This window comes from Mus caroli, unplaced genomic scaffold, assembly GCF_978045245.1.
Source record: "Mus caroli unplaced genomic scaffold, Mus_caroli_1 scaffold_5, whole genome shotgun sequence".
In the NCBI taxonomy this organism is placed as follows: domain Eukaryota; kingdom Metazoa; phylum Chordata; class Mammalia; order Rodentia; family Muridae; genus Mus; species Mus caroli.
In genome coordinates this window covers 148,981,418-149,009,246 of record NW_028227260.1, presented here as the reverse complement: position 1 = coordinate 149,009,246, position 27,829 = coordinate 148,981,418, and the positions used below count along the sequence as shown (strand labels likewise).

The 27,829-nt window shown below is 40.8% G+C and overlaps 1 protein-coding gene across 2 annotated transcripts in view; it reads right to left on the bottom strand.

Annotated features, from left to right (window-relative positions):
- The window catches only part of Srpx (sushi repeat containing protein X-linked), a 78,452-nt gene that overhangs the window by 4,603 nt on the left and 46,020 nt on the right, over positions 1-27,829 (bottom strand). For both annotated transcript variants that reach the window (XM_021153437.3, XM_021153438.2), the window contains 7 exons: positions 24,613-24,804; positions 22,677-22,853; positions 14,359-14,485; positions 11,004-11,125; positions 10,177-10,356; positions 4,881-5,014; positions 2,939-3,060 (listed from right to left, as the gene is read on the bottom strand). In XM_021153437.3, coding sequence (XP_021009096.1) covers positions 2,939-3,060; positions 4,881-5,014; positions 10,177-10,356; positions 11,004-11,125; positions 14,359-14,485; positions 22,677-22,853; positions 24,613-24,804 — 1,054 coding nt within the window. The remainder of the gene's footprint in view (positions 1-2,938; positions 3,061-4,880; positions 5,015-10,176; positions 10,357-11,003; positions 11,126-14,358; positions 14,486-22,676; positions 22,854-24,612; positions 24,805-27,829) is intronic.

Sequence of the window (27,829 nt, the reverse complement as noted above, 5' to 3'; positions counted from 1 at the left end):
GAAACCCTGGTCTCCTTGTCTCTCTGTCTCCTGGCTCTTGATATAAACAATTTATGAGACTATATGCTCCCTCCATGATGGGTTACCTTTACTAGAAACTTGAAGCAATTTGAATGGAGTTTCCCTATTTCCAATTATAGACTTTAAAATCATGACCAAAAGAAACATTTATATGAGTTACTTGTCTCAGGTATTCTGATAAAATAACAAGAACCAGACTACTACTATTGTCTGCTTTTTTTCTCTTTCGTCCTCATTTTCAGAAAACTGAAATGGCATGGGTGTCTCAGATATGAATGTACAAGATGATAAAACCATGTGCGAGTCTAAAGGATAAGGATGCATCTGGGACCTTGAAATCCGAGACTTGCAGTGTACAAAAGAACAACGTTCTGCAGGAAGGGAAGATTTTAAAGAGTGTTAGTTTGTCCTAATTACCCATGTCACAGTGGTCAAAAGATACAAGAAAACATGTTATTCTGAAATTGCCTTTTAGCTATTGAATCTCACTTCAATACAACATTACTCAAGGTCTGGCTATTAGCGCTCTAGCTTTAGAAGTATGACAGAAAGGAGAGATAAATATTAAGACAAGGGTATAAACAAGTGCTCTGGATGGATGGAGAAAAAAGACATCAAGGGCTGCTTAGTGTCTGTCCTAAGGATAGCAGCAACTGATGCTAAGTCATTTTATTTTCATACCCCCCTCTCCTATTAAGACACACACACACACACACACACACACACACACACATGCATACACATACCACATCACACACATACATACAGACACACATACATCACATACACACCACACACATACACAGATACATACATAATACACAAACACACACACATGTGCACACATACACATATACCACATGACATACACACACATATAGACACACACACATATAGACACATACACTATACACACATACCACACCATGCACACAATACAGATATACACCACATACACAGATACATTCACATATACACACAGAGAGACATACACACACATATATACATACACACACATACCACACAGCACACATACATAAAGACACATACCACATACACACATATACCACATATACAGACATACACACACATACCACATACCACACACACATATATACACATATGAACACATACACATACTACACACACACATATATACACATATGAACACATACACACACCACACCAATACACACAGAGAGACACACATACAGACACACACATATACCACATATACACACATACACACATATACCACACATCACACACACATACCCACATACGTATGCATATGTACACATACCACGCACACATACACATACCACATACTACACACATACACACAGACATGCACATATACACACACATACATACACATACAAATACACATGCACACATATATGCACCCATATACAAACATACACACACACATATCACACACACATACACACATACAAATACACATACCACACATGCACACACATATGCACACATATACACACATATACAAGCATACATACACACATACAGACACACATACATATACACACATATGTATGCACACAGATACACATTCATGCATACACATACACCACACACATATAGATAAGCATAGACACATAGACACACACATACAAACACACACATACCACACCACACACACACACATACAGACATACATCATACATACATGCATATCACACCACACCACACACACACACAGACATACACATTCACATATACCCCACCACACACCTACACACACATATACCACATACCAGAGGGAGAGGGAGAGACAGAGGCAGAGGAAGTGGGAGGATATGAGAGAGAGGAGAATAAACTTGTTGGAGGGGGAAGAAGAAAACACTAGCAATTTCCCACTGCATAATTCAGTCAGACATGCAGGAACAGGCCAATTAGCATGATTATAATACTCCCAGAATAAAAGCAATTAAGCACTGAAGGTTGCCTGGACTAAATACTGAATAGAAAGCTAAAGGGGTCTGCAACCCTATAGGTGGAACAACAATATGAACTAACCAGTACCACCCCGGAGCTCTTGACTCTAGCTGCATATGTATCAGATGATGGCCTAGTCGACCATCATTGGAAAGAGAGGCCCTTTGGTCTTGCAAACTTTATATGCCTCAGTACAGGGGGGAACGCCAGGGCCAAGAAGTGGGAGTGGGTGGGTAGGGGAGTGGGGGGAGGGTATGGGGGACTTTGGGGATAGCATTGGAAATGTAAATGAAGAAAATACCTAATAAAAAATAATAACAGAATGGTGAAGATATAATATATTTGAGTCACAAAATTTAGAGAGTTCAGATGGGTACCACTCTGGAAGCTTCATCTTTACTGGCTAGTTTTCACAATGTCAGAAAGTACGATACACTCTTCGAAAATTAATAATAATAATAATAATAATAATAATAATAATAATGTCTTACTTAGCTGTGAATATGACAAGTTACAGTAATGGCTGTCATTGTAAGATATGCCCACTAGGGCAATAGTGGCACAAAAGCTATTGGAGTGTCAAACCACTCACTGATTATGTTTAGGGCTGCAAAAAATGGAGCCCATTCCTGCCAGCATAGGAGAGACTATTCTTAGGACAGAGGGCCTAGCAAACATTACTACCATAATTGTTTCTTATAGAGTTTCCATAGAAGTCTGTAGAGGAAATTTCAAGGGTTTTTCTTTCAAGTTTAAACCTTGAGATTTATGAATGAGTTCTATCTAAAATTAGAGACACATAAACTGTTTCCAAATTGGTAATTCTGACACATGTGTTTTTTAAAGGAATAAAAAGAAAAAGAAATCAGAAAAATTGACCAGATACAAGAGCACACATGGTGAGATGCAAGCATATTTTTAGGGAATGAAATTTAAGGACAGAGTGCATGTTGCCTACCTGAGCTGCAGAGCTAGAGCTGGAGGCATAATCTTTGCTCTGATCCTGCCGATGAGGGTTGGGAAGACTCCTACCAGCTCCACCACGGTGACATGTCGGAGATCTAGGCCACACTGTGCTTGCTGAAGGAACAACCAACAGGGGAGGTGTGAGTGGAACTAAGGAACTGCAAAAGCACCCCAGAAATGGGTTTCTTGTGGGTGCTTCTTTACCTACTCCAAATTTCTCTGAAAACAATTGAGAAACTAAGGCTAAGTGTGAGTGCCTAGAAAACCTAACTATCTTCCTAGAGGAATTATACAAAATAGCCTGGCAGCAGGGAGAATGCAGCGAGTCCTGCAGTGACTTGATGTGTGTATGTGTGTGTGTGTGGGGGGGGGGGGATGATACCCTGGGAGGGTCCTTCCTTCTCAGAGGAAAACAGGAGGAGGATTGGGGGAGGGATCTGAGAGGGGACTGGGGCGAGAAGGAGCACTGATATTGGGGAATAAAGTGAATAAATAAATACATTTAAAGAAAAAAAATCTAGATCCAAAATACCATAACCAACCAGATAATCAGCAATTCAGCAAGGGCCTGAGGGAGCAGGGATGGTCTAGGGCTGAGGGCTGCAAAAACTTCCCCAAAAGAAGAAGATAATAAATAGTAGTGGTCACAGTGACTCAAAGGCTTTTAACCTAATGATTCAACTCTATCACTACAATCTAAAACCAGCCATAACCAAATGTACAGATGAATAAAGGTTACTGTGGTTATTAAATTTTAATTTTGCAAAACACAGCAGCAATAGGCCAATTTTGGTGCATGAACCAAGGTTTTTCCGTGTAGAAGAAAGGCAAGTTTCTTGGCTTATTCTTTTTGTAGAGATAAGAAGAGCTCAAGAAATCTGTGGCCATGCCATGCTGCTATGCCAAAACCCATAAAAGCAGGTAAATATATATACTTGCATTTTATGAGGAGCAAAGAGTTTGTGCTGAATAGTTTTATGTCACCTTCACATAAACTAAAGTCATGTGAGAGGAGGGAACCTCAATTGAAAAAAATGCCTCCAGCTGTGGGGTGTTTTTTAAATTAGTGATTGATGGAGGAAAGGCAAATAAACACTTTCCTTACCAAATGGGATTAGTCATGGTCTTTCATCACCTCAGTGCTAATTAAAACATAGGTATACAAGGGCAGGGAGTGTGATGGAGGCTTAGTAAACGGATTTAGTAGATTTAGTTCTTCCCATATGATTCTTCCCAGTCCATGGGCAACCAGTTCAGATGACAAAGAAGAGTGAAAGAAAGACTCATTTTTCATTGTAGTTTTTTGCTAATGTGTGTAGTAAACTGCTGCCTTTGATTAAACCAAGAATGTTCTAACAAGAATAAGGGGATCTCCTACAAGAGAAGGAAGTGTAGCACGCCCTGCTTCTTTAGTATTCAGTAACATGGACCAACTTCAACTAAGCAACTTCAAGACTAAGTCAGGCAACTTAGTGTGATGCTCACAGTTTCTACCTTTCTCTGGCATGTTATCTCCTTCAGTAGCAACAAAATTCATCTCCATTTGAGTTGGGGATATTCCCAGGGAGGGATATGGTGCCTAGAGGCCCTTGGATGCCTTTTATCTCCTTGGGAAGATTCCTGATGGATCACCTCCAGTCTATGAATGTGCTGGACAGGATCAGCAAAGACAATTGTTTTTTGGCCGGACCTGGACAATATGTCAATTAAACTTATGAGCAAAGGCAGAGAAACTTCACTGGTTGGAGAATGATTGGGTTAGCTCTGGGGAGTCAATGTTAATAAGATTATGCACCAGCACCAGAAATGAATGAGTGCATCTAAAGTACTGGTTCCTTAAACTCACCCTAAATGGATTAGGCTTTTGTTTTCAGTGCCTGTCTTCTTCCTGTCAGAGTTCTCCCTCCCACCTTGGCTATGCCTCCATGTCTCACCTGTAACATTCCCAGCTGCAATCTGTAGAGGAGGTTTCGAGCTGTGGGTGTAGACACAATTAGGAGTCGCCTTTTCTCATAAAACTGATCCAGAAGTGCAGCTGCTGTTCTGACACCAACATTGACATTCATCGCTGTAATCAGAAATGGTCACATGAGTTCCAAAGCTCTCTCTGTGTTCTGGCTTGATCTAGCCAGTTCCATATGAAACCAAGTATACCCTAAGATGAGACTTCAAAGGTAATTAGTTGATTAGAAAAGTGAATTTGTGACTCCCAGAATCATAAGATCAGAGGTGAGGAGGAGGACATCTGCCTCAACACCTGGGAGTAACTGGGACGAGTGGGACCCACACACTCAGGAACTCCAACCTACCAGTGTCACGAGTTATTTCCTGTCTGGGCCAGTGCCCTGAGCAGACCTTGGTTATAAACCCTGAAGCCAGTCCCACAACACCCAGAGGAAGCTCCACTCCCAGGAGCTCTAACATGCCCAGGATCATAAGATCAGAGGTGCCCTGAGCAGACCTTGGGTGCTAACTCCACAGCCTGTCTCAAAACACCCAGAAGAGGCTCCACTTCCAGGTGCTCTGACATGCCCAGGATCCCAGGATCCCAAGATCCCAGGATCTCAGAAGCTTGATCTCACAAGGATCTCAGGGACCCAGAGATAGCTTGACTCCCAGGAGCTCTGAAACACCTAGGATCTCAGAATCACAGGATCCCAGTATCACAGGATCTCAGAGACAGCTGAACTCTGAGGAGTTCTGAGTCAACGAGGATCACAGGAAGGACAGGCTCCAGACAGATATAGAGAGGGCAGGTATCATTAGAGATCATCAGATGGCAGGAGGCAAACATAAGAACATAAGCAACAGAAACCAAGGTTAGTTAGCATCATCAGAACCCAATTCTCCACCATAGCAAGTCCTGGATACACCATCACACCGGAAAATCAAGATTCTGATCTAAAATCACTTCTCCTGATAGTGATAGAGGACTTTAAGGAGGACATCAATAACTCCCTTAAAGAAATACAGGAGAGCACAGGTAAACAGGTAGAAGCCCTTAAAAAAGAAACACAAAAATCCCTTTAAGAATTACAGGAAAACACAATCAAACAGACGAAGGAAATGAACAAAATCATCCAATGTTTAAACATGGAAATAGAAACAATAAAGAAATCACAAAGGGAGACAAACCTGGAGTTAGAAATCTAAGAAAGAGATCAGGACTCATAGATGCAAGCATCACCATCAGAATACAGGAGATAGAAGAGAGAAGTTCAGGTACAGAAGACACCATAGAAAATATTGACACAACAGTCAAAGAAAATGCAAAAACCTCCTAACCCAAAACATCCAGGGAATCAATGACACAATGAAAAGACCAAACCTAAGGATAATAGGTATAGAAGATTCCCAACTTAAAGAGTCAGGAAATATCTTTAATAAACTTACAGAAGAAAACTTCCTTAACCTAAAGAAAGAGAGGCCCATGAACATACAAGAAGCCTCCAGAATTCCAAATAGACTGGACCAGAAAAGAAAGTCCTCCTGTCACATAATAATCAGAACAACAAATGCAGTAAACGAAGAAAGAATATTAAAAGCAATAAGGGAAAAAGGTCAAGTAACATATAAAGGCAGACCTATCAGAACTGCACCAGACTTCTCAACAGAGACTATGAAAGCTAGAAGACCCAGGGTAGATGTCATAAAGACCCTAAGAGAACACAAATGCCAGTCCAGGCCACTATACCCAGCAAGACTCTCAATTACCATAGATGGAGAAAACAAGACATTCCATGACAAAACAAAATTTATACAATATCTTTCCATGAATCCAGCCCTACAAAAGATAATAGATGGAAAACACCAACACAAGGTGGGAAACTACACCCTAGAAAAAAGCAAGAAACTAATCTTTCAACAAACCCACAAGAAGATAGCCACACCTATGCCAGTGCCTGGCAAATACAGAAGTGGATGCTCACAGTCATCTATAGGATGGAACACAGGGCCCCCAATGTAGGAGCTAGAGAAAGTACCCAAGAGATGAAGGGATCTGCAACCCTATAGGTGGAACAACAATATTAACTAATCAGTACCCCTAAAACTCATGTCTCTAGCTGCATATGTAGCAGAAGATGGTCTAGTTGGCCATCATTGGGAAGAGAGGCCCCTTGGTCTAGCAAACTATATGCCCCAGTACAGGGGAAAGCCTTGGCCAAGAAGTGGGAGTGAGTGGGTAGGGGAGCAGGAGGGGTATATAGGGGACTTTTGGGATAGCATTTGAAATGTAAATGAAAAAAATCTAATAAAAAAAGAAAATAATAAAATCATGTTCTACAAACATCATGGAAAATTACTGATAATTTTCCTCGCTGTGCTTAAAATTAGCATTTTTTTCATTTTTTATTGGATATTTTCTTTATTTACATTTCAAATGTTATCCCCTTTTCTGGTTTCCCCTATGAAAAACAACCCCCCTCCCCCTGCTCCCCAACCTACCCACTCCTGCTTCCTGGCCCTGGCATTCCCCCACACTGGGGCATAGAGCCTTCATAGGACAAAAGGCCTCTCCCCCCATTGATGACCAACTAGGCCATCCTCTGCTACATATGCAGCTGGATACATGAGTCCCACTATGTGGGCTCTCTGGTTGGTGGTTTAGTCCCTGGGAGCTGTGTGTGTGTGTGTGGGGGGGGGTACTGGCTAGTTCATATTGTTGTTCCTTTTATGGGGCTTCAAACCCCTTCAGCTCCTTAGGTCTTTATCTCCTTCATTGAGGATCCATCACCCTGAGTGGTAACCCAATCACAAAAGAACACACATGATATGCACTCACTGATAAGTGGATATTAGCCCAGAAGTCCATAAGCACGGAATACCCAAGATACATTTCACAAACTACATGAAACTCAAGAAGAAGGAAGAACAAAGTGTGGATATTTCTACCCATCTTAGAAGCAGGTAACAAAACGCCCATGGAAGGAGTTACAGAAACAAAGTATGAAGCAGAGACGGAAGGAATGACCATCCAGAGACTGCCCCACCTGGGGATCCATCCCATACACAACCATCAAACCCAGACACTATGGTGGATGCCAATAAGTGCTTGCTGACAGGAGCCTGATAGAGCTGTTTTCCTGAGAGGTTCTGCCAGTGCCTGACAAATACAGAAATGGGATTCTCACAGCCATCCAATGGACTAAGCAGCTGGATACATGAGTCCCACCAATGAAATTAGCATTTTCTTAATGTTTAACCTCAACGAGTTTTTGCCATTTTGAAGTTTTTAAAATATACTTACTGATAAAATAATTTCTCTCCTAGAAACACTGATAAACTTTTTAAAGTAAACTTATAGTTAGACAATGTACACAGATATAAAATGTGTTTTAAATACTCTCTCACTATGCCAGGTGGTACCATATAAGGGCTTTTGAATATATTTCCTTATGATTCACTATTAATATTTTATGCTCTTTACTATGCTTAATTCCCAAAGAATATTTTGTATGTTTTGAAACAATTTGGTATTCAACATTAGATATAGGATCCTCAGTTATTGATAGTATTAAATGTTCATTAGTGATATTTTTAGGGTATGAAAGGATGTGAATATAAAAAGTTGAACAAATTTTTATATATTATTTGACTCTCAAAATACTCAATATTATTAATACGTTTGATGTATAAAATGCATTTAAATAATAAAAAATTTAAGAAAAAAGTGAATTTGTGAAGCAACTGTAATGGGCAAAGGATGCACACTAGTTTTCTCTTGCTTCTCTAACAAATTGTATTAAACTTAGAGGCTTAACCTAACATAAAGTCACTGTTCTTTCAATATGGCCATGGAGAACGTGAGTTAAGATCGTTTAATTATAGTTATAACATATAAACTAATGATAAATGACAAAGAGCCCCACATGATTGGCTCAGGACACAGAACAACAGTCTGGCCCTGAAGAAGAAATAATAGAAAACAAATGAAAACAAGCTATATAGGTTTTATGAAGTCATTGTTAATATTTCAAACTTGAGGCTTGCTTTAAAATCACTGTTCATTTACGTTTTCATGTGATCAACTATACTGAGTGACTGCTAGGTGCCAACTTCTGGGCCACTGCTCTCAATAAGACCCAGTTCTTTTCTCCAAAGTTGGCTTTGGGGTTCACAGCCTAGGACAGCCTTGGTCAATATAAATAGAATTTAAATGTCTATATAATTTGTTCTTTGTTTGTAGCTTCATTATAACTGTACAAACAAATATGTCAACCCAATATATCCAAATATTTCAACATGAAATCAATACAAAAAATAGGAGTGCTTTATAGTCATTCTTTATTGTGCTAAGACTTTGAAATTGGTGTATATTTTACACTGATAATATTCCTGAATTTGGATTCATTTCAAGTGCTTCATACCCATATATGGCTAGTAGCTACCATATGGACATATAGACATAAGATTTATTTGACAAGATACTCCAGGCCTCAGTGCCACAAAAATAGACATTAAGTACTTAGCTGAGGAGTCTGAGATGTTATGTGACCTTTCTGCTTTAATACATGAAATTGAAGAGATTCAACCACCTGCTTTGAATGGTAGAGTTAAAGTGGGGGAAAGGAAGAGATACCTGGGATTGAGAAAAAAAAAGGAAGCATATAAATAAAATAAAATGGTCTAGAGTGTCTTAGGTAGTCTAGATTTTACACTCTTAGCTATACCTAGCCCGACTGCTACTCATCTGCAAGAACTTGGGGCATATGTTCAAGGCTTATCCTGTACAAGGCAATGCTCTATTCCACCATTCAGTAGATGACCAGTTAAAAGAGGTATGGTTTCCTCATTTTACAAAGGAGGAAGGATTCCAAATGCCCAAGGTATGTATGACATTCAAGTCAATAGTACAAGACAGGAATTAGACTGTCTAAATACAGAAGTTTATTAACATTGAAAACTAGATCCTCCATCTGTAAAATAGAAGGATAAAGGTACATAAACAGTCAGTTGACGTATAATACCACTATAGGCTAGCCCTGAGTCCTGGCCTTCCAATTGTTTCCTCAAAGACATGGAAGGGTGATCAGGAAACAGGCAACAGCAAGACAAGGATGCAGGTGAGTTGAGCTGCAGCAGGGACTTAGCACCTTTGTTCACCCACTCTGGTGAGCAGAGATGATGCTGTATTTTATGATGTAGAGGATCAAAAACTGCTTTTGACCTGCCCTGGAATCAGGGGGTTTCAGATTCTGCTTCTAGCTGGAAAAAGAACTGCACACGTACCTGCACAGCTAGGCTCTGTGCCGGACCAAGCCAGATTGGATTGGCATACTCGGGCAGGACTACCCTGAAGCTCATAGCCGCCAATACAGGAGAATTCACAGGTGGCTCCATAATTGTCACCATCGCTGGAACACTTCATGTAACCATTCTCTGGGGCATTGAGCTTGCCACAACGTCTGACTGTAGGAGACACAAACCCAGAGTAGCCTTAGCCCTGAGCATGCAACCAGAGAAGGTGAGGTCTCAGTTTGTTATGATGTTATACATCACCTAGTGAAATGAGTTCCAGGCAGTGATGGCTATTTCTCGAATGGCCCATAATGGTCACCACCCTTCCCAGTGAGACCTTTGAAATAGCAGCATTAGCCGCCCTCATGATATAGATGAGGAGACCAGGCTCTGACTAGTGAATAATACTGACAAGCTGCCTAAACCATGAAACAAGAAGGTTTTTAAAAATATTTTTCTCAGGTAGACCAAAGATTTGAAAGACAAAGAGCACGACCTTTTAGGGGCCTAAAGGAGGGGACTTCTTACCACTCTGGTCATTGCCAGTAATTGAGCTATTAGTTCAATGAAGGAAAAATTATTCTTCTTAAATAGGTAGCTATGAGCCCCTTTGAAACTAGTCCCATTCCCTACATGACCTACTCATATTGAAATCCATACATTAAGATGGGATGTTTTGCTTAGCTTCATGAAAACCTAATCCATAGCAGGCAGTACTCCTATGACCAGGGGCATCAGACAGCTCTGGATTGAGAATCTGTCCCCTCTCTCTTTGAAGTTCCAGTAACTGGACAAGCATCCGGAAGCAGCAGTCTCACCTCTTACTTTAACTCGAAACTTGCAAGTTCCCTTGTTCTCGGCTCTGTCATAGACTGTGTACTCAATCTTGTGGTCTCCTTCTGGAAAATTTGAGCCCGGAGGAAGGCCTTTCAGAATAACACTTAAGGAAGAAAGCAGAAATATCCAGGATTATGCTTGTTTCCCTAAAAAGCAGATATTGAGTGCTGAGTCTATACCGAACAGAGAGGAAAGTTCTGTTAAAGGGCAGCTTCTGGGCCCTTTAACCAGAACAGAGGTTCTGAGAGGAATGAGGTCCCCTGAGCTTCCCTCTGTTTCACAAGAACAATTTGATGCCAGAAAAATAGAAGTCCCCAGCTAAGGGGAGATTCAGTTTGTTTGTGTATTCGTTTGTTGCTGAATGACAGAACAGGGGCAAAGGGCCTTTATTTCAAGCTGAGCCTGTATGTTTTGCATGTATGTTGGGCAGAAACTCAATGCTTTTTGAGAAAAATTCTTTTGAAGTACAGTTTAGTTGACCATTTGGCAATTTTGCCCTGGAACGGGTACTAGAGTGTTCTTTGCTTTATTTCATCGGCGTCAGTGATGACCTTCTGAGCAAATGGTAAAAAAAAAAAGGTTTCTGAATCCTTGACTAGCCTAATACTGTAATAGTAAGAGCAAAATCTCTTGTTTGCTTTATCTAAATCTCACGCATATCAAGCACGGTTTATTATTTATTATTTAATTTAATCCTCATAGAGCTCTTTTGGGTAGAAAAAAAGCCTCCATCTCACGAGTAAGGAAACCAAGACAACAGAAGGCTAAGGGACTTAGCCAAGATTGCACAATAAGGGGTGACTATAGCATCTATCCTTGCAATCTGACAACACTCCCAGCAGATAAAACACAATCAAATGACAGCTTTTGGCTAATTTTTAAGATATAAAAAGTTCTCATGCCTGTTCCTAGGAATTATGATATGTGATAATAATGGGCATGTGGAATTATCATTGTCACCATTAAGGAAAACTATTCACATACGTGTGACATGATTACAAGGCTTATGAACTCAGAAGTTGCACACTATTGACTTTAACTGCCTTAAGATCCTTAGATAGCAAATGTAAATTCAGATAAACCCAGAAAGAGTAATCACTCATGTATGAGTGGCTGCCAATTTCTCTGAGACTCCATTTCATTATGAAAGTAGCAGGAGTCGCCAAGGGGAACTGAAAAAGAAACACCCATGTCAGAGTTTGCCAGTACACCCTTCGCTTTGGAAGCAGACCATAGAATAGTAGTTAGGGAAAGATGCTGGGGAGGAGAGTCCCAGGACATGTGCTAGGAAAGCAAGAAGCCCAAGCATGAGTTGAACATGGGACAAGTCAGATTTCCTGAACACATGTTACCACAGACTACATCTAAGCTGCTGAACAGAGGGTTGGGGGCCACCGTGGTCCTTTTGCTAAGTGTCATCATTTGAACCCTAATAACAGGTCCTCTTCAAAATGGCAAAGCTTTTTAGATAAATGAGGAGTCAAATGGCCACCTGACATCTTATGTTTTGAATATATTATATAAGACTTAACTGTTGCAGAAATCTAAGAACTGACTATATTCAAGGGGCTGAGTCAGGCTTTATACAAGACTGTCACAAATTAAGGATAAATAGTGACTAACCCACAATTATGCCAACTCTGACTTGATTTTCTACATTGTGTGTGTGTGTGTGTGTGTTATATTGTATAGTAATGTTCATGTGTGTATAGTGTTGTTTTATTCATACGGCTTACCTTTTAAACTCAATTCCATGAAGTTTCTCCTAGGGGGGTTATGATCTACATATGTAGGAAGAGTAAATATGTTTACTGATGGAACTTTATCTTTGAGAAGTTGTAGTTGAGAAAGATCCTAATCTTGTTATTTTTAGTAGATGATACACTGGAGGGATTATTAGAGTGTGGAAATAAAATGTGAATAAGAGATTTAACTGCTCTTACTAGTAAATGATATGCAATTGCTAAAAATTGTGTATAAAACTCTGTTGTCTTGAGCCTCACAGGATTGACAAGATTCCAGAAACTCTGTCCGTGCCTCATGGCCCAAAATGACGTAAGTCAGAAACTTATTGTCCAGGTATGTGACCTGTGTCAGAAGATCTAAGTGAGCCATGAACTTTAATTGATACATGGGCATGCTGACATGAAGTCAGGGTCTCCTGGAAAATACTGTTAGGGTACAGGTCCAAATGATATACTAGAACAACATGTGACTGACTCTCACTAACGGTGACTACCCATTACTCAGCTGGACATTAAACTATGAATGCAGTGGGACAGAAAAACAGGCGTGGGGCAGGGAAGAAGCCAAAGGATGACAAGTATTTGATGCCCTCAAAGGGCATTTTGTTAAAAACAAAAATGAAAAGTTTTGAAGCAGGAAAAAAAAATAGACAAGGAATGTAAAAGTACTGTATCATCTGGTTGGGCATGGTGGCGCACGCCTTTAATCCCAGTACTTGGGAGGCAGATGCAAATGGATTTCTGAGTTCTAAGCCAGCCTGGTCTACAAAGTGAGTTCCAGGACAGCCAGGGCTACACAGAGAAATCCTGTCTCAAAAAACAAAAACAAAAAAAAGCACTGCATCAAACCACAGAGTAATGAGAGGCACAGCATTTGGCTTAGCATACACAGAAGCCTCACCAATGTGTTTGGGGGCTTAGGAAGGCCTTGGACATGAGAAGGAGCCCTTTTAGTAAGCAACAGGAGAAAGCAGATCCTGGAATTTACCAGCTACCTTTCTTTCTCACTTGCTTCCTTTCTTTCTTCCTTCCCTCTACCCCTTCTTACTTTTCTCCCTGTCTTCCATCAATAAATATTAGCTGAGTGCTATGTGCCAGGTACAATTCTTGTCTTTAGGAATGAGGTACTGAATGTATTATAATGAAGACAGACAATAAAAATCATATAAATAAACTCTACAATATATTAGATGGTGACCAGAGAGTACCGGGTCCAAAACATAAATGGATTGGCATAGATACACCCCACTCTTGGTAGTAAGCACTTCATATTCAGGAAATGTTCTGACTTTCCAAAAAGACAACATAAGTTGGTGATATAGCTCAGGACCAGTGCTTACCTAAAATGTATAAGGCTTCAAGGAGGGAGAGGGAAAAGGGAGGGGGATACAGAGAGGGAGAGGGAGAGGGAGAGGGAGAGGGAGAGGGAGAGGGAGAGGGAGAGGGAGAGGGAGAGGGAGAGGGAGAGGGAGAGGGAGAGGGAGAGGGAGAGGGAGAGGGAGAGGGAGAGGGAGAGGGAGAGGGAGAGGGAGAGGGAGAGGGAGAGAGGGAGAGGGAGCATTCCAGCTGCCAAATTTCATGTTTAACTTACTCAGTAAGAATTCCATCTGCTGTATCTCTTCCCTCTGGGGTTTCCCAGGACACCCGGACTGTCAGCTTATTGGGCTCAGCTATACGTTCTTTCACACTTGGGCACTTGATTCTAGGAGGTTCCATATCTTGAAAACATAATCCAATCAAGAAATATGTTATACTTGTGGCCTACACTCCCAGTCTAAAATGCCAAGACCTCTAGATACTTGCCCTTTCCGAAGAGACCGTTCACTCTGGAAATCTCTTCTATCCTTTCATCCTGTCCTTTCCAGCCTGCTGAGTTTTAAAGACCATTTAGGACTTACCTGCAAAAAGCAGACCTGCCATCCTCTGCCCTTGCTACATGTGCTGTGTGTACACTTCCTAACTCTGTACACTGAATTGGCAACAGCACAGTTAGTCAGCTAAAGCCAGAAGCCATTCAGCTTTAGGGACTGATTTGAAGACACTTAGAATACCAAGCAAAGGCATTATCACCTGCTTAGATTCAATTGGATGCAACAAATCTTTCGTGAATGCCAACTTTATCCAAGGGTGTCATTCCAAATGCTGGCATTGGAGGTGGAAGTGAATCTGATGCTAAAAATTTATCTGAGTTTATAGTGTATTGGGGTGCTTATTTCATCACAAACCACATATAACAGGAGACAGAGAACAGCATTGTTCCGGATAAGGCAAACTTGAATGCCATGGATGTGTAATGGAGCCCACCTCTCTCAGTTTACATATGTTCTCACTGAGGCTCACGGGGGTTTCAGTGCAGTGTTTGAGTTACTCCACCCACTCCTTAACAAGATGGGTTGATAATGAGGGCTGGGAATGAATGAGATGTTCATTCTACATTGAGGTGTTGCCTGTAATCAAAGCTGAAGTAAAATCGCAGGAGGAAATTATAAAGTTTGCCAGTTGGTCTTTGATGTCAAGAAGGTAGGGAATATACTTAAAGACAACGTTCAGCAGTCAGCTTTGCATTGCCTCACAGATCACCCAATAATTATCTAACTGCTATTCAACCTGAGTGAAAGTTAAATGTTCCCTCTGATACTCAATCACGTCTTCTGGAGACTAAAGGCGTCAAGTAAATGTCTGCACATACTTTCTCCAGTGCCTTAGCTAAGGAGTTCTCATTTTATGTAGTGTAAAAAAAAAGTATGAATATTGAATATTTTCTCAAAGAGCTTTACCTTCAGTTATCTAAATTTGCTTTCACCCAATGTCATGCTTCAATAGACTGTGAATTTGCAGCCTTATTACATTGATCTGAAATTGAATAACTATCATATTTCATTGAATTTAAGTCATGATCAAGTATAAGAAACATCCTAACTCCAGTGACATTAAAATGTGAAAGCTATGCCTTAAAAATTAATAAAATAATTATGTATATGCTGAAATCTATCTGAAGTATCCATTTGCAGTTGCTAGGTTCTTTATAATAATCCCCCCTTTTTTACTATGCTAAGTAATATAAGACCTGCTTTTATAATTCAGGTGAGTGTTCCAAAGTCTTGGATGAACCAGAAAAACAAGTGTTGAATGTCTGCTTCCCATTGGTCAGAGATAGCTGACAGTTGCTTTCTAGAAAATATGCTTATGTAAAAGGTAAAACAGAGACAGAGGGGCTGAGGACAGGTTACTGCTCTCAATGTGTAATTACATTGTGTTAGCATGTATAAGAGGGGATTCTTGCTCTCTGCAGCAGGCAAAGGAAATGTGATGGACACACTGTTTTCCTGTGTCAACCAAGTGAAATGACAGTGCAAACAAACACACTCCAAAGTAGGGTACCTGGGGGAAGAATCTCAGAGGTTCTCAAAAACAGCTTGTGTCTGTCCACCAATGACCAGTCAAAAGGGGCATAGTTGTTCAGAAAGAGAGCTTCTCCAAACACAAAATGAATAAAAGCCACACCCTATGTGCCCAATCCATGCACCCAAAGTGTTCCTTTTGCATCCATACATTGAATTTTCACACCTAAAGTTAAGTCCTAAGTAAACTACTAAATACTATTATTAACATTCCCATTTATACACTGGAAGGAATGTCTTCTCTTTTGGAATTTCCTTAAGGTCTGATGTTTAAATACACTACTCCACATCTTAACGTAAGAACTCAAATGCTCCTTCAGAGTGAGTGTGTGTGTGTGTGTGTGTGTGTGTGTGTGTATGTGTGTGTGTGTGTTGTTGTTGTTGTTGTTGATGATGATGATGATGATGGTGGTGGTGGTGATGATGATGATGACGATAACGATGATGACTTCGTGTTTGCACCCAACCTTTATGTTCATATTCTTTTGAAATTGTTTACCACAGCTTCCCTATAAGCCCTTAAAGAGCATCAGAAAGACTGGATTCTAAAGCCTCCTTAAACAACTGCCTTCTTTCTCAATTGATAGGACCAGCCCATGGATCAATTGATGCTCCAGAGAACTAAGCTTTTTATTCCCCAGTTACCCATGGCTACCATAGCTTCTTTAAAGTTAGGATAGATTTCCATGCATGAAATGGAGCGAGTTACCATAGAAACGTAATTACTATTCCCTTTAACATTCAGATGCCTGCAAAGCCAGTTATTGTGTGGAAATCCTAAAGCCCTTGTGAAACTCATGCTTTCTGTTCTATGTCCCATTCATTGGAGATTTTTAATAAATGATATTCCTTCTCTGTATTCCCCTTTCCTTTCTGAGTTAGAAAGTATGATAATCAAATATATTGTACTGTATCAACTTTGGCAGCAGAACTATTTACCCAGGAATCTTTAACATGTTTAACCAGACAGGCACTTGCAACAAGGCAGAGCTTCACGGGAACAATGTCTTGGTCAACAACTATCAATAAACTCAAAGATCCTCTGTCAGCATCAGACCTAGGTTATTGTTACAGAATATGGCACCTTTAGATTTCACAGGTTTGGAGGTGGTTGCCATGTAAAGCCATTCAAATGGTGTTAGTTCATGGTGAGAGGTAAGAAAACAGAGGGTTGTTGGGAGACAAGAGAGAAAGATTCAGATTTAATCAGACTCTAGTCAACTTAGCTTTCCCAAGTCAAAGTGCTTTCTTTATGTGTTCCGGAAGCCTGTTCTGCATCCCCTAGTCACTTAATCATTATCATCTGAGCTATTATTATGGCTAGCAGAGGGCAGGCACCCCCACAGAATGCTGCTAACCAACTTTCTACCTCACAGTATCTCTTTGAAGCTGTTTGAAACCACTTAGTTCTGGTCTGTTGCACAGCAACAGATGAATGAGATAAACATAAGAGTTTGAGGGTTGGAGGGAGGAAAAGGCGAGGAAAATAATGCAATTGCATTTCAAATAGAAGTATATTTTAAAAAAGAACTTGAGAGCGATGACAGAGGCCAGAGCTATCGGTCTATTGGGGCTACATGGACTGCCTGACTGCCACAGACAGAGCAAAACTTCTCTTTGAAAACTTGCCCAATTGTTTTCCTTTCTCCAGCCGGAGGACAATCCCTGTGGACCGCTCTGGGAAATGGCTCCATTTCTTTGGCACTACACGCCTTCAAGGAACTTTCCAGAAACAACAAAAGAAACAAGAAGGGAAAGCAATGAGCAAGCACCACAACTAAAGATGCCCAACCACAACGCCATTTATATTAGAGTCGGCCACTGAACGTATGACTGTTCAGTTATAGTGGTAAATCATGAGAGGCAGAAATGTGACCAGTATTTCCATAAACCAAATGGTTTTAAAACTGAAATTAGATTCCTAATGGAGGGTATATTTGCAAGCCCAGAGAAAATTTATATAAGATCATCTGTAACAATGCACGGGTGCATTTATTCTTAGCTGTGCTAGTATTTGTAGCAATGAAAAAAATAAAAAAGGAATCGTACGTAGCCCAACAAAAATCCCCATGGGTCAGTGGTTAAACCAAGACATCAGACAGCAAAATGTCTGCCATAAATTTCCATATCTGCTCTTTCAAATATTTTTTTTAATTCATGGATTTAACTGTGTTGGTGAATCCCTGACTATTTACTCTAGAGGAAGTATTTTTTTAAAAAGAGAGGGATTTTAACTTAAAATCTGTGTTCATTCCTACTGTCCATTGTTCTGTAGAACCAAATTAATGAAATTTGACAGAAGTTAAAATGTCTTACATGCAATGCTAGCTCCAGTCAGTGTGGGGAAGGTCTTAACTTCACCCCATTGCAGCTTACACTATGCCTTCCTTCCTCCCACCTGATCCTCCTCACTTCTTAAATAGCTGGAATGACTTTATTCTGAGTAAGAGAATTAGCTGGACTTGTGGCACTTACAAATTAGCCAGACCTCAGAACTGAACATCTCGGAGTCAAAGAAAGCCCAGTCTCCTCATTCCTTCCCCATTTGGAAGGGAACTCAGTTAGCTTTCTCAGCACTCAGCACAGTTCTGGCCAAAATGTGCTGTTTAAGGTTGTGTGGAAACCTGGGAACAACTCAAGCACCATGTGTCAGCTCCTAAAATAGGCAAGCCTCTAACTTAAGCTCAAGGAAGCCTTGTTCTTGCCAGCACACAAGCAAACTTATTAATAAAGCCAAAGGAGTAAATGATAGCTTTGGAGTAAAATTCACTGGGGACAAACTCCAGCTTGTCTGTCACCAAAATCACATTGTCAACTTACTTTGTCTGTTCTTGTCATTTAGCGTGGAGCTCTAAACTCTTGGGTACCTGAGCCCCCTTTCCATTCCCACCTTGTTGTGTACCCAATTTCCGTTCCTCCCATTTATTTGAACCTTGTCTCAGCAAATGGGAAGATAAATTGCGTGAAATTGTGGTTCATTTCTAACTTTCTTCCCTATCCCTCTGGGTAAGTTCCAGGGCCATCTGGTCTGGCTTTAGACATGCTTGTTGCTTTTTGAGAACAATCAGCATTTTCTTTCCATTGTTGTGCACAGTCTGGAAATCTGAACAGTATGTCCCTCGAGTGCCCTGCCAATGCTTGCTTAGCAGAAAGGGTTTTGGGCTTCTCTTCTCCAGCACCATAATCTCTTTTCCTTCCAATTCAAGGGAACTGAGATTTGATTGGTTTCTTCTGGTTTGTTTGCATACAGCAAAGCACGGGGAGATACCAGAGGCAGCATCTGTGAGGTGCCCTTCTCTCAACACATGCACTTAGTGATGGGCATGTCTAGATCTTACCCCCTCAGCACACTCTATCTATCCTCACTGAGCAAGGGTTCTCAAGACAAGTACAATAGGATTCAGGAGACCCTGCATAATCAGAGAAAGATGATTCTGCCATTTTGTTGGCACTCAGTATGCCATAGGGTCAGGACTATATCTTAATACCATATTGTATATATTTCTTTGTCAGCTGGGTGCTACACTGGTCTCACTGACATGAGAAACAGGGCAGAAAGGCAGTAGAAGCCACTGTATTTCTATAAGGACCATAAATGAATATTTCCTGAGCTCTTCCTTCTCATCCATCATGATGTTAAATCATTAGAGTGTGAAGAGCTGTGGCCAACTCTACCATTTCACTGTTGCTCTTCTAGCCTGTATTCAATAGTGGATTCTGCCTGTAAAGAGTTGTCAATAATAGCATTGCAATGGTCAATCTTGACAGCCAAATCCATTAATTTGATAATTGACTAGGGAGTTGATGAGACACTCCACTGCTTATGCCTATGTGGGTATTTCTGATGGTGATTAACTATGGGAAAGAGACACCCTAAAAATATAGGTGGCCTCATCCCATACTCTGGAGCCTAAATGGAATAAACCATGGAAAAGGAGAAATCTAAGAAATGTAATTTTCCTCTTTCTCTCCCTCACTCTGATCTCTCTGAGACTTTCCTAGATGCCTTCCTGAACACCATGAGGTGATCTGCTCTACCCTTCCCAGCATGGTGAACTGAAAGAAACCATGAGCCAAAACAAATCTTCCTGGGAGTTGTCAAAGTCAAGTATTTTATCACGGTAATGAAAAACTGATACAGAATACAGTTGTGATTTTATTCTTTCATTTTTTTCCCTATACTTTTACTTTGAGTTTTTAAATTATTTTTTATTTGTGTGTGTGTGTTAAGTATGTATGTGCCATGTGTATGTGGTTGCCATAAGAGGACAAAAAAGGACATCAGATCACCCTGGAGCAGAGTTACAGGCAGCCAAGCCTACCAACTTGGGTGCTGGGAACTAAATTCAAGTCTACTGCAAGAACAATGCACACACATACACTCTCAATGGCTGAGGCATCTCTCTCACTGTTCCTATGCTTTTGTAACCAAGTCCCTCTGGTACACTTCCTTACCCTTGAAAAACTTAAAATGATTTTTGTCCTGATAATAAAAAAATAAAAATAAATAAATAATTTGGGTTCATTATTTTCAAATGGATTAAGCTATGGTATAGGCTATAACTGTTAAGGCAGGATATTGGTTACATCTTCAACTGATTTATTGTCATAACATCAGAGTAATAACAACATGTTATCAATAAAAAATAATGGACAGCACTGTCATTATGGAAAACCTCCCAAGCCCCAGCCAGAGATGCTGTCTCATATTGAGCCCCAGAGACATCATCAGATTTAATTCTTGATCTCTAAGGAACTACCCCTGCCTTCCAGAACACTGAGCAATTAAGGAATCCCTTTGTTAAAACGTATTAGGACACTGAACTAAGCAGTTTTCTGCAGAATGGGCAGACACAGGCAGGACAGGACCCAAGTTTCTATAGCCAGCTGCTTTTGGCATCCTAGGACCAAATCAATCCCTTGATTTAGCAACTTCAGCACAGAGAGCCTGGAGACATAATATGAGGCATGGTTCTGTGCAACCTTATGCAAGCCAAGTGAGGTCTCAGCTTTCCTCCACAGAAAAGGGGGATGGGGAGGAGTTAGGGAAAGGAGCTAGGGGTGAATATGTTGAAAATGCATTGTGTGAAAATTTCAAAGAATAGATAAAATTCTATCTTAAAACAATGTGGGGTTGGGTTTTGATGGTCCTTAAGAGAAGGGCCTGACATCTCTCACAGTTTAAGAGTAAATGAGCTTCTGCGACAGTGGTGCTCAAGCACTCGCACAGGAGCTGCAGAACAAGATCAGTACTTCAGAGATTCAGGCTCCAGGGTCAGTCAGTACAGAATACACTGCCCGATGGCTAGGTGCCCCAATGTTTACAGAGACAGCAGAACCCAAAGGCGTGATCCAGTTTTAGGTCTGCAGGATCTCATGGTTCTACCTTCTAAGTGTCTTCCTCTTAGTGCTGATGCTTCTGCTCTGAGGACAATGGGTTTGAGTATAAAGATACTAAACTCCTTCCTACATTTTTACTCCTGAAGCAGGCTTTCCATTTTCAGCTTACTCCAGAATTACCTCCACTGGCTTTTATAGAAGTAGATTGGGCTCAACTCTGGAGTTTCTAAGCTTGCCAGTCTCAGATCAGGCAGGAAATTTGCAATTTTGCTAATGCTGCTTCCAGACAGTGATCCTGGATCTCCAGCAGGAAAATCATCTGAGATGCTTTTAGAATTCTGTTGGCCTCCTCCAGATGCCTCTTTTTCAGGCTCGTTGAATCAGAATCTCTAAGGTAGGCTACTGAAAGGTACCCAGGTAGCAATTACATGTAGCTATGGTGAAGATGCACTCATTATCCCTAGGCAAGTGGTCATCAACAGATGGGCTCATTTTCTTCCCCAGGGCCACTGAAAAATATCTGAAGACATTTCTGATAGCTACAACTATACTGGAGCCAGGGTAGAGGATAGTGTCACTAAACACTCAATGGGTAAAATCCAAGAACACTGTTAAACATTGCAAAGGGTAAAGGCCCACAACAAAAATTATCTGACCCCGAATGTCTATTGTCTCAGTGTTGAGAAACCCTCTCTTACAGGATCAATCCCAAGACCTGCTCACTTCAAGTCTGTAGTTTTCTCAAGGTCCCCAGAGAATTTGAGAAAAATTGAAAAGCAATACCTGAGGTTGGTGGCCCTCTACTTGAAGACCTTAAAATCCCTAGAGGATCTATGGAAATGCAAAGTGCTAGGCCCCACATCCAGGATTTTAAATTCGGGAAACAGAGGGGGATATGAGAATTCTCAGTTCTAGTAAGTTCCCAGGAGTAGCAGCAGCAGGTCTAGAAACTGACAACAGTCCGCTGGAAGGTGGTCACATCAAAGTCAGCTAGTTAGAGACTGAGGTCTACGGCTGTTGGATTTCGGACCTGTGGGGCTAATGACTGCAATGCTATTTAGGTTGCAAACGTGTGACACTGTTGTTTCCTTTAATGTGTGTTATACTAACAAAGACCCATTGCTTCTCTCCAAAGATGGACCCCCTGAAGCCTGTGATATTTTCTTACCTACACAGGAGGCTGGTCGGCCACTCCAGGCCTTGTTGTCCATACATGTGACTGTTCGCTCCCCTTTCAATGTATATCCTGGTGAACAATAGTACTCACACCGAGAGTTAAAGTAGGCACCATCGACACACTTAAACCCTCCATTTACCGGCATGGTAAGGGTAGGACATCGCTTCTCTGTAAAGGATAGAATCAGACATGCAGTATTTCTTAGTTTTTCGGTCAAAAAGTCAAAAGTCAGACACTTGGAAAATATGCAGTGAACAGTTTGCTACAATAAAATATATGGCATTAAAAATATAGCATGTGACATTAATCAATAATAACATGTGGCATCTGCCTATATGCCACACAGAACACACGATGCTTCCTATCACAATAGGTTGCTTTGGCATTCCTAGACTGAATTCTCCAGAAGCGAACCCTGAGAGAAGGAAGAAAGTGTTGCCAGGGGGAGACCAATGAATAAAGGGAGAAAGGGGAGAGTGGTGATCAGAGCACCAGCAAAGGGTGATGAAGAGCAGAGTCAGCTTCAGCTTGCTCTGTCAAGAACACCCTGGCGGGAAGATGGCAGTTCACATTCAAACTCCACACCTGAAACCACCTTTTACCAGTCATTCGTTGGAAAGCTTTTCTCTTCTATGGGAAAAAAAAAAAAAAAGTTGAGCAGATGGTTCACACTTGTAATTCTAAGATGCAGGAGACTGACACAGAATTTCCTAGACTACAATAAACAAACAAACAAGTAAACAAGAAGTAGGTAGAAAGGCAGCAGCAGGAACATTTTCTGAAAGAGGTTTTCTCCTTTCTCTGAAGAAAGCTGAAGAGGGCAAGTGTGACCATATCTGGTGACACCAGCCTGCAATCCCAGCTACTTAGGAGACTGAGGCAGGAAGATGGCATGTTCAAAACCAGCATGGGCTACAAATTGAGTTGCTGTAAGCCTTTTGACTTGGTGAGACCCTGTCTTAACATAAAACTTTTGTTTTGTTTTTCTTCTTAAAGCTAGGAATACAATAGATTTTCTCAGCATTTGCCAGGCCCTGGGCTCACATCCCAGTTCTTGGGGGAAATGAAAACAAGAAATCCAACAAGGCCCTCACACAGATCACAGGGAAACGTGATGAAACATTGCTAAGTGGGTACTACATAAATTCAGTTATAACATCTACATATTCTGGACCACATGACTATAGTCCTGAGCAGCACTTTGCCCAATCCTATCAATAATGCACTGTGCAAAACATGTTGAATGTATGTTGAAGACATAGACAACATTGGGTGATCAATAAGACATAGGGACTTTGGGTAATAAAGGCATCCAAAATGGGTTTCACCAATGCTCTACCCATCTACAGCCTAAATACAGGAGAACTTGTCATGAAGCAGAGCATGTCATTAGTCTGCCTGCCTCTGGAGGCAGCCAGCAAGCAAGGAACTACACAGATGAGCTTTGAGACATTGCCCCTGAAATGCAACATCAACTTCTTCCCAGGCCTACTCCACTACACAGACTTAGAATCACTTCTTCAGTGACTCCCCCTTGTACCCCTAAATCCTACTCTTCAGGATATTTGTTTTTCATGATTTTCTTTTCCTTTAATCTCCTACCCAGGAGCTCCTAGTTTAGAGCCCTTCCTGTACCCATGTCATGTCTTTCACCTCTACCTAGTTACCTGTACACGCTCTGGAAGTTTATTTACTACTAAATTATCAGCAACTCTTTGGAACTTTGTATTTACTGAACAAATATCACTGGTGTGCTGGAAAAATCTATCTATTCTTTCCCCCAAACAGTATAGCATACCCTTCTTTGGAAAAGGAACACACACTCACTCTGTTATATTATAAAAATCGACTAGCTTTCTATCAAAGCTTCATCTCATAGCAAGACAGTTTTGTCCCTGAAGATTCAGCACAGGTCTAGTCTACTCACGTTTGCAGATGACCTTATCCGACCAGCGCTTGTTTGACTGGCAGATGAGCTGGGAAGAGCCATGAAGCTCATAGCCCTTGCGGCAGCGAATGTCACATCTGGTTCCCAAGGCTGTTTTGTAGTATCCCCCAGGAGGTGCCCTGCAGTACACATCCCCATACTTCACCTTGATGGGAGAGCACCACGGAGTGTCTACAGGCAGAAACAAAGGGAGAAATAACAAGTGACAGGTTTAGATAATGCAGCCCTTCACTCTGTGCTACCAGATTGGCTACATTCCAGATTCTGAACCTCCAATGCTGGCCTGTGTATTAGGAACCTCTAGATAAGAAAGTTACGGCTGTGAGACTGAGTACCAGACATAAGTAAATATGAATCTAAATTCCTTTAAATAGTTGTTCGATGTGGGCAAGCTACGACAACTCTCTGAGTTGATACACCAATAACTGGCTAATGTTATAAGAGATAAAGACTGTATATTTATCACCTAGCACAATGCTGAGAACAAAACGAATGTTCAATAAGCTTTTGTTCTTTCTAGTATTTCTCTTAATATGATATCCTGATCTATTGAAACTAATTGATGCCATAGTAAATTTTCACCCTAGCCATCTATACATAACAGAGTCAATTAACTGTGATTTCCTCCCAGCTATATGCATATTTCTCTGTAAAGCAAACCACAGTACTCATGTTTGCTAATTTCAACTAAGCTATACCAGTGTTCACAATAGAGTGTCATTTTGGCTTACACTCATGGAACAATTGCTCCAAGCAAGGAAACAATCCCCTTTTCAGATGTCAATAGTTATACACCATTTGGGGTGACACCCCGTCAGATGGAAAACTTGATTTTGGTGTTCTAGTTGCTGTGTTGTCTAGTTCTTGTGAACTTGACACAACCTGGAGCCACCCAGAAAGGTGAAACTTTAATTGAGGAATTGTCTCCATCAGATTGGCTTATGGGCATGTCTATAGGGCATTTTCTTGAATGCCCAAATAATGGGTGAAGGTGGTGCCAACTGTGAGCAGGTGATCCTGGATGTTATGCATAAGAAAGCAAGCTGAGTGCTACAGAGAACAAGTGTGTTAGCATTCCTGCAGCATCTCTGCTTGAGTTCCTGCTTTGGCTTCCCCTCTTGGTGGACTATAACCTGTAAGCTTTCCGAAAGAGCCCTTTCCTCCCCTAGTTGCTTTGCTCAGTATCTTAGCATAGCAACAGAGAAACAAACTAGGACAACTGCCCAAAGCATACCTAGGATGTCATTAATAAAGCTGAACTTCTCCCTTATCTTTGAAATGTACCATGCAAAGAAACCTTCAAAAGAAGTGCAAAACTATCTTCTTAGTGGAGGAGTTCCTGAAGCAGCCAGTCCCTGTATCTCTACGCTATCTGGGGGTCAGGGACAAGTTCCCTGAAGTCGGGTGGGTGTAGAGTTAACACATTGAACCAGAGCTACATTCCTATAGCTGCCCAGCTCATTATTCCCCACCAGCACCTGTGCTACCAGTATAACCAGTATGTGGAGTAAGTTCGCCATCATGTGGCCACAAAGGAACACAGGCCTCCTTCCACATTCCCCAGGAATGTTCTCCTAAGGATGTTCTCCCCACACTCAGCAACCCTGCTAAAAGGATGCTGCCCAGGTTTTGGCATTAGAACACTTTTTTACACTGTTGCTTCGAGGTTCTCTTTAGCTAGTACCTATATCATATAATGCTTTTCAGAAATTTGTCAGTAGATTGGAAATTTAAGACTCAAGTAACATTCCCTAGATGTCCTGGGTAGAGATGATAAGGACTCACCCTAGAGATTATGTATTCACTTGGACTGTGTAGATTCAGATGTGCAGAGCGCACATCAGGCCTACAGGCCTTCCTGGAACACTTCCTTTCTGGAAGATTTTATGCAGGCTGTCTACACGTACTATGTATATTTATGATCTATATGAATAAGATATATGTGTGTTTTCATATATAACAAATTCACATATTTGAATGCAGCAGGCAATTAGCAGATTTTTCTCCTTTATTTGGACTCTTCAAATTCTTCTGTCAGTGGTGACTACATATCTAAAAGCTGTGCTGTTGTCACCATGGGGAGGGAAAAACATCTTGTATTTATTTATTTGCAAAAGGAATTTTAGTTTTTATTATCTTCCAAAACAACTCTTTAGAAGGCATTTGGACAGTTTATCAGTTCTTTAGTAAAGATGATGGGAATGTGAGTGTGCATGATTTGAATTTAAAGTGCAGACAAGCACCATGGGTAAGTCAAAGTGAATTAACAAAATGTTTAACATAGAGGCTTGGAGGAAGGAAGCTCTTGTACCATGGCACTTAAGACAAGGTTTATCAAGTAGACATCCAAACTGATTAAACAGGAAAGCCTTTGCATCCCCCAGGGCCAATGTGATAAGCACTCTAATTAAACGGAGTTGGTGGAGCTGGCAGCATGGAGCAGCAGGCTAATGAGGAACTACTAGTGCTTCATGGATGTGAGCCAAAACACCTGTCCAGACTCAAGTGCAGCCTGAGGGAGGGCCACAGGACTCACTCCCTACTCTCTCTAACCCTTGGTGCCTTCTATAAACACCGGGCAATTCTGACACATCTCTATGTGCCTTCCCCTTCCCACAAGCAGTGTGAATATACTATAGTATCCCAAGTAAAACCATCAACATTTATTCTGTCCCAATCCCTCAAATAAGTAAATAAATACAATCAAATAAGTAAATAAGATGTCACATACTGGGAACCTAATGTATGCTATTTAATCTTTCTTTCTTCTTTTAAATTTGACTCAATTCAAATCAGTTATTGATTATATTCTCTGTGCCACATTCTGGGAGGAGCTTAATATTCCATAGCTAAAGTTGTAGTTAATCATGGTTGAACTCTAAATTTTAAAATGAATGACACTTAAAAGCTGAAGTGTAGTTCTTGAATAGAGCACTTGTCTTGCAAGAATAGGCCATAGGTTTGCTCTTTATCATAACAGCAATAACAAGAAGAAGAAAAAACCTTTAACTCTCTATTGTAAAATTTTAAGGTATATAGTGTGTTTTGGTATGTGTGTATATGCATATAAAATGTGTAGTGTGATGATTCCTACAGGCAAGCCATCTAACTGACAAGAGAAATAATTTATCATGAAAAAATGTATTCTTAGACATTCAGGTCAGGTCCTGGGCTAGGTATATTTTTTGATATATTA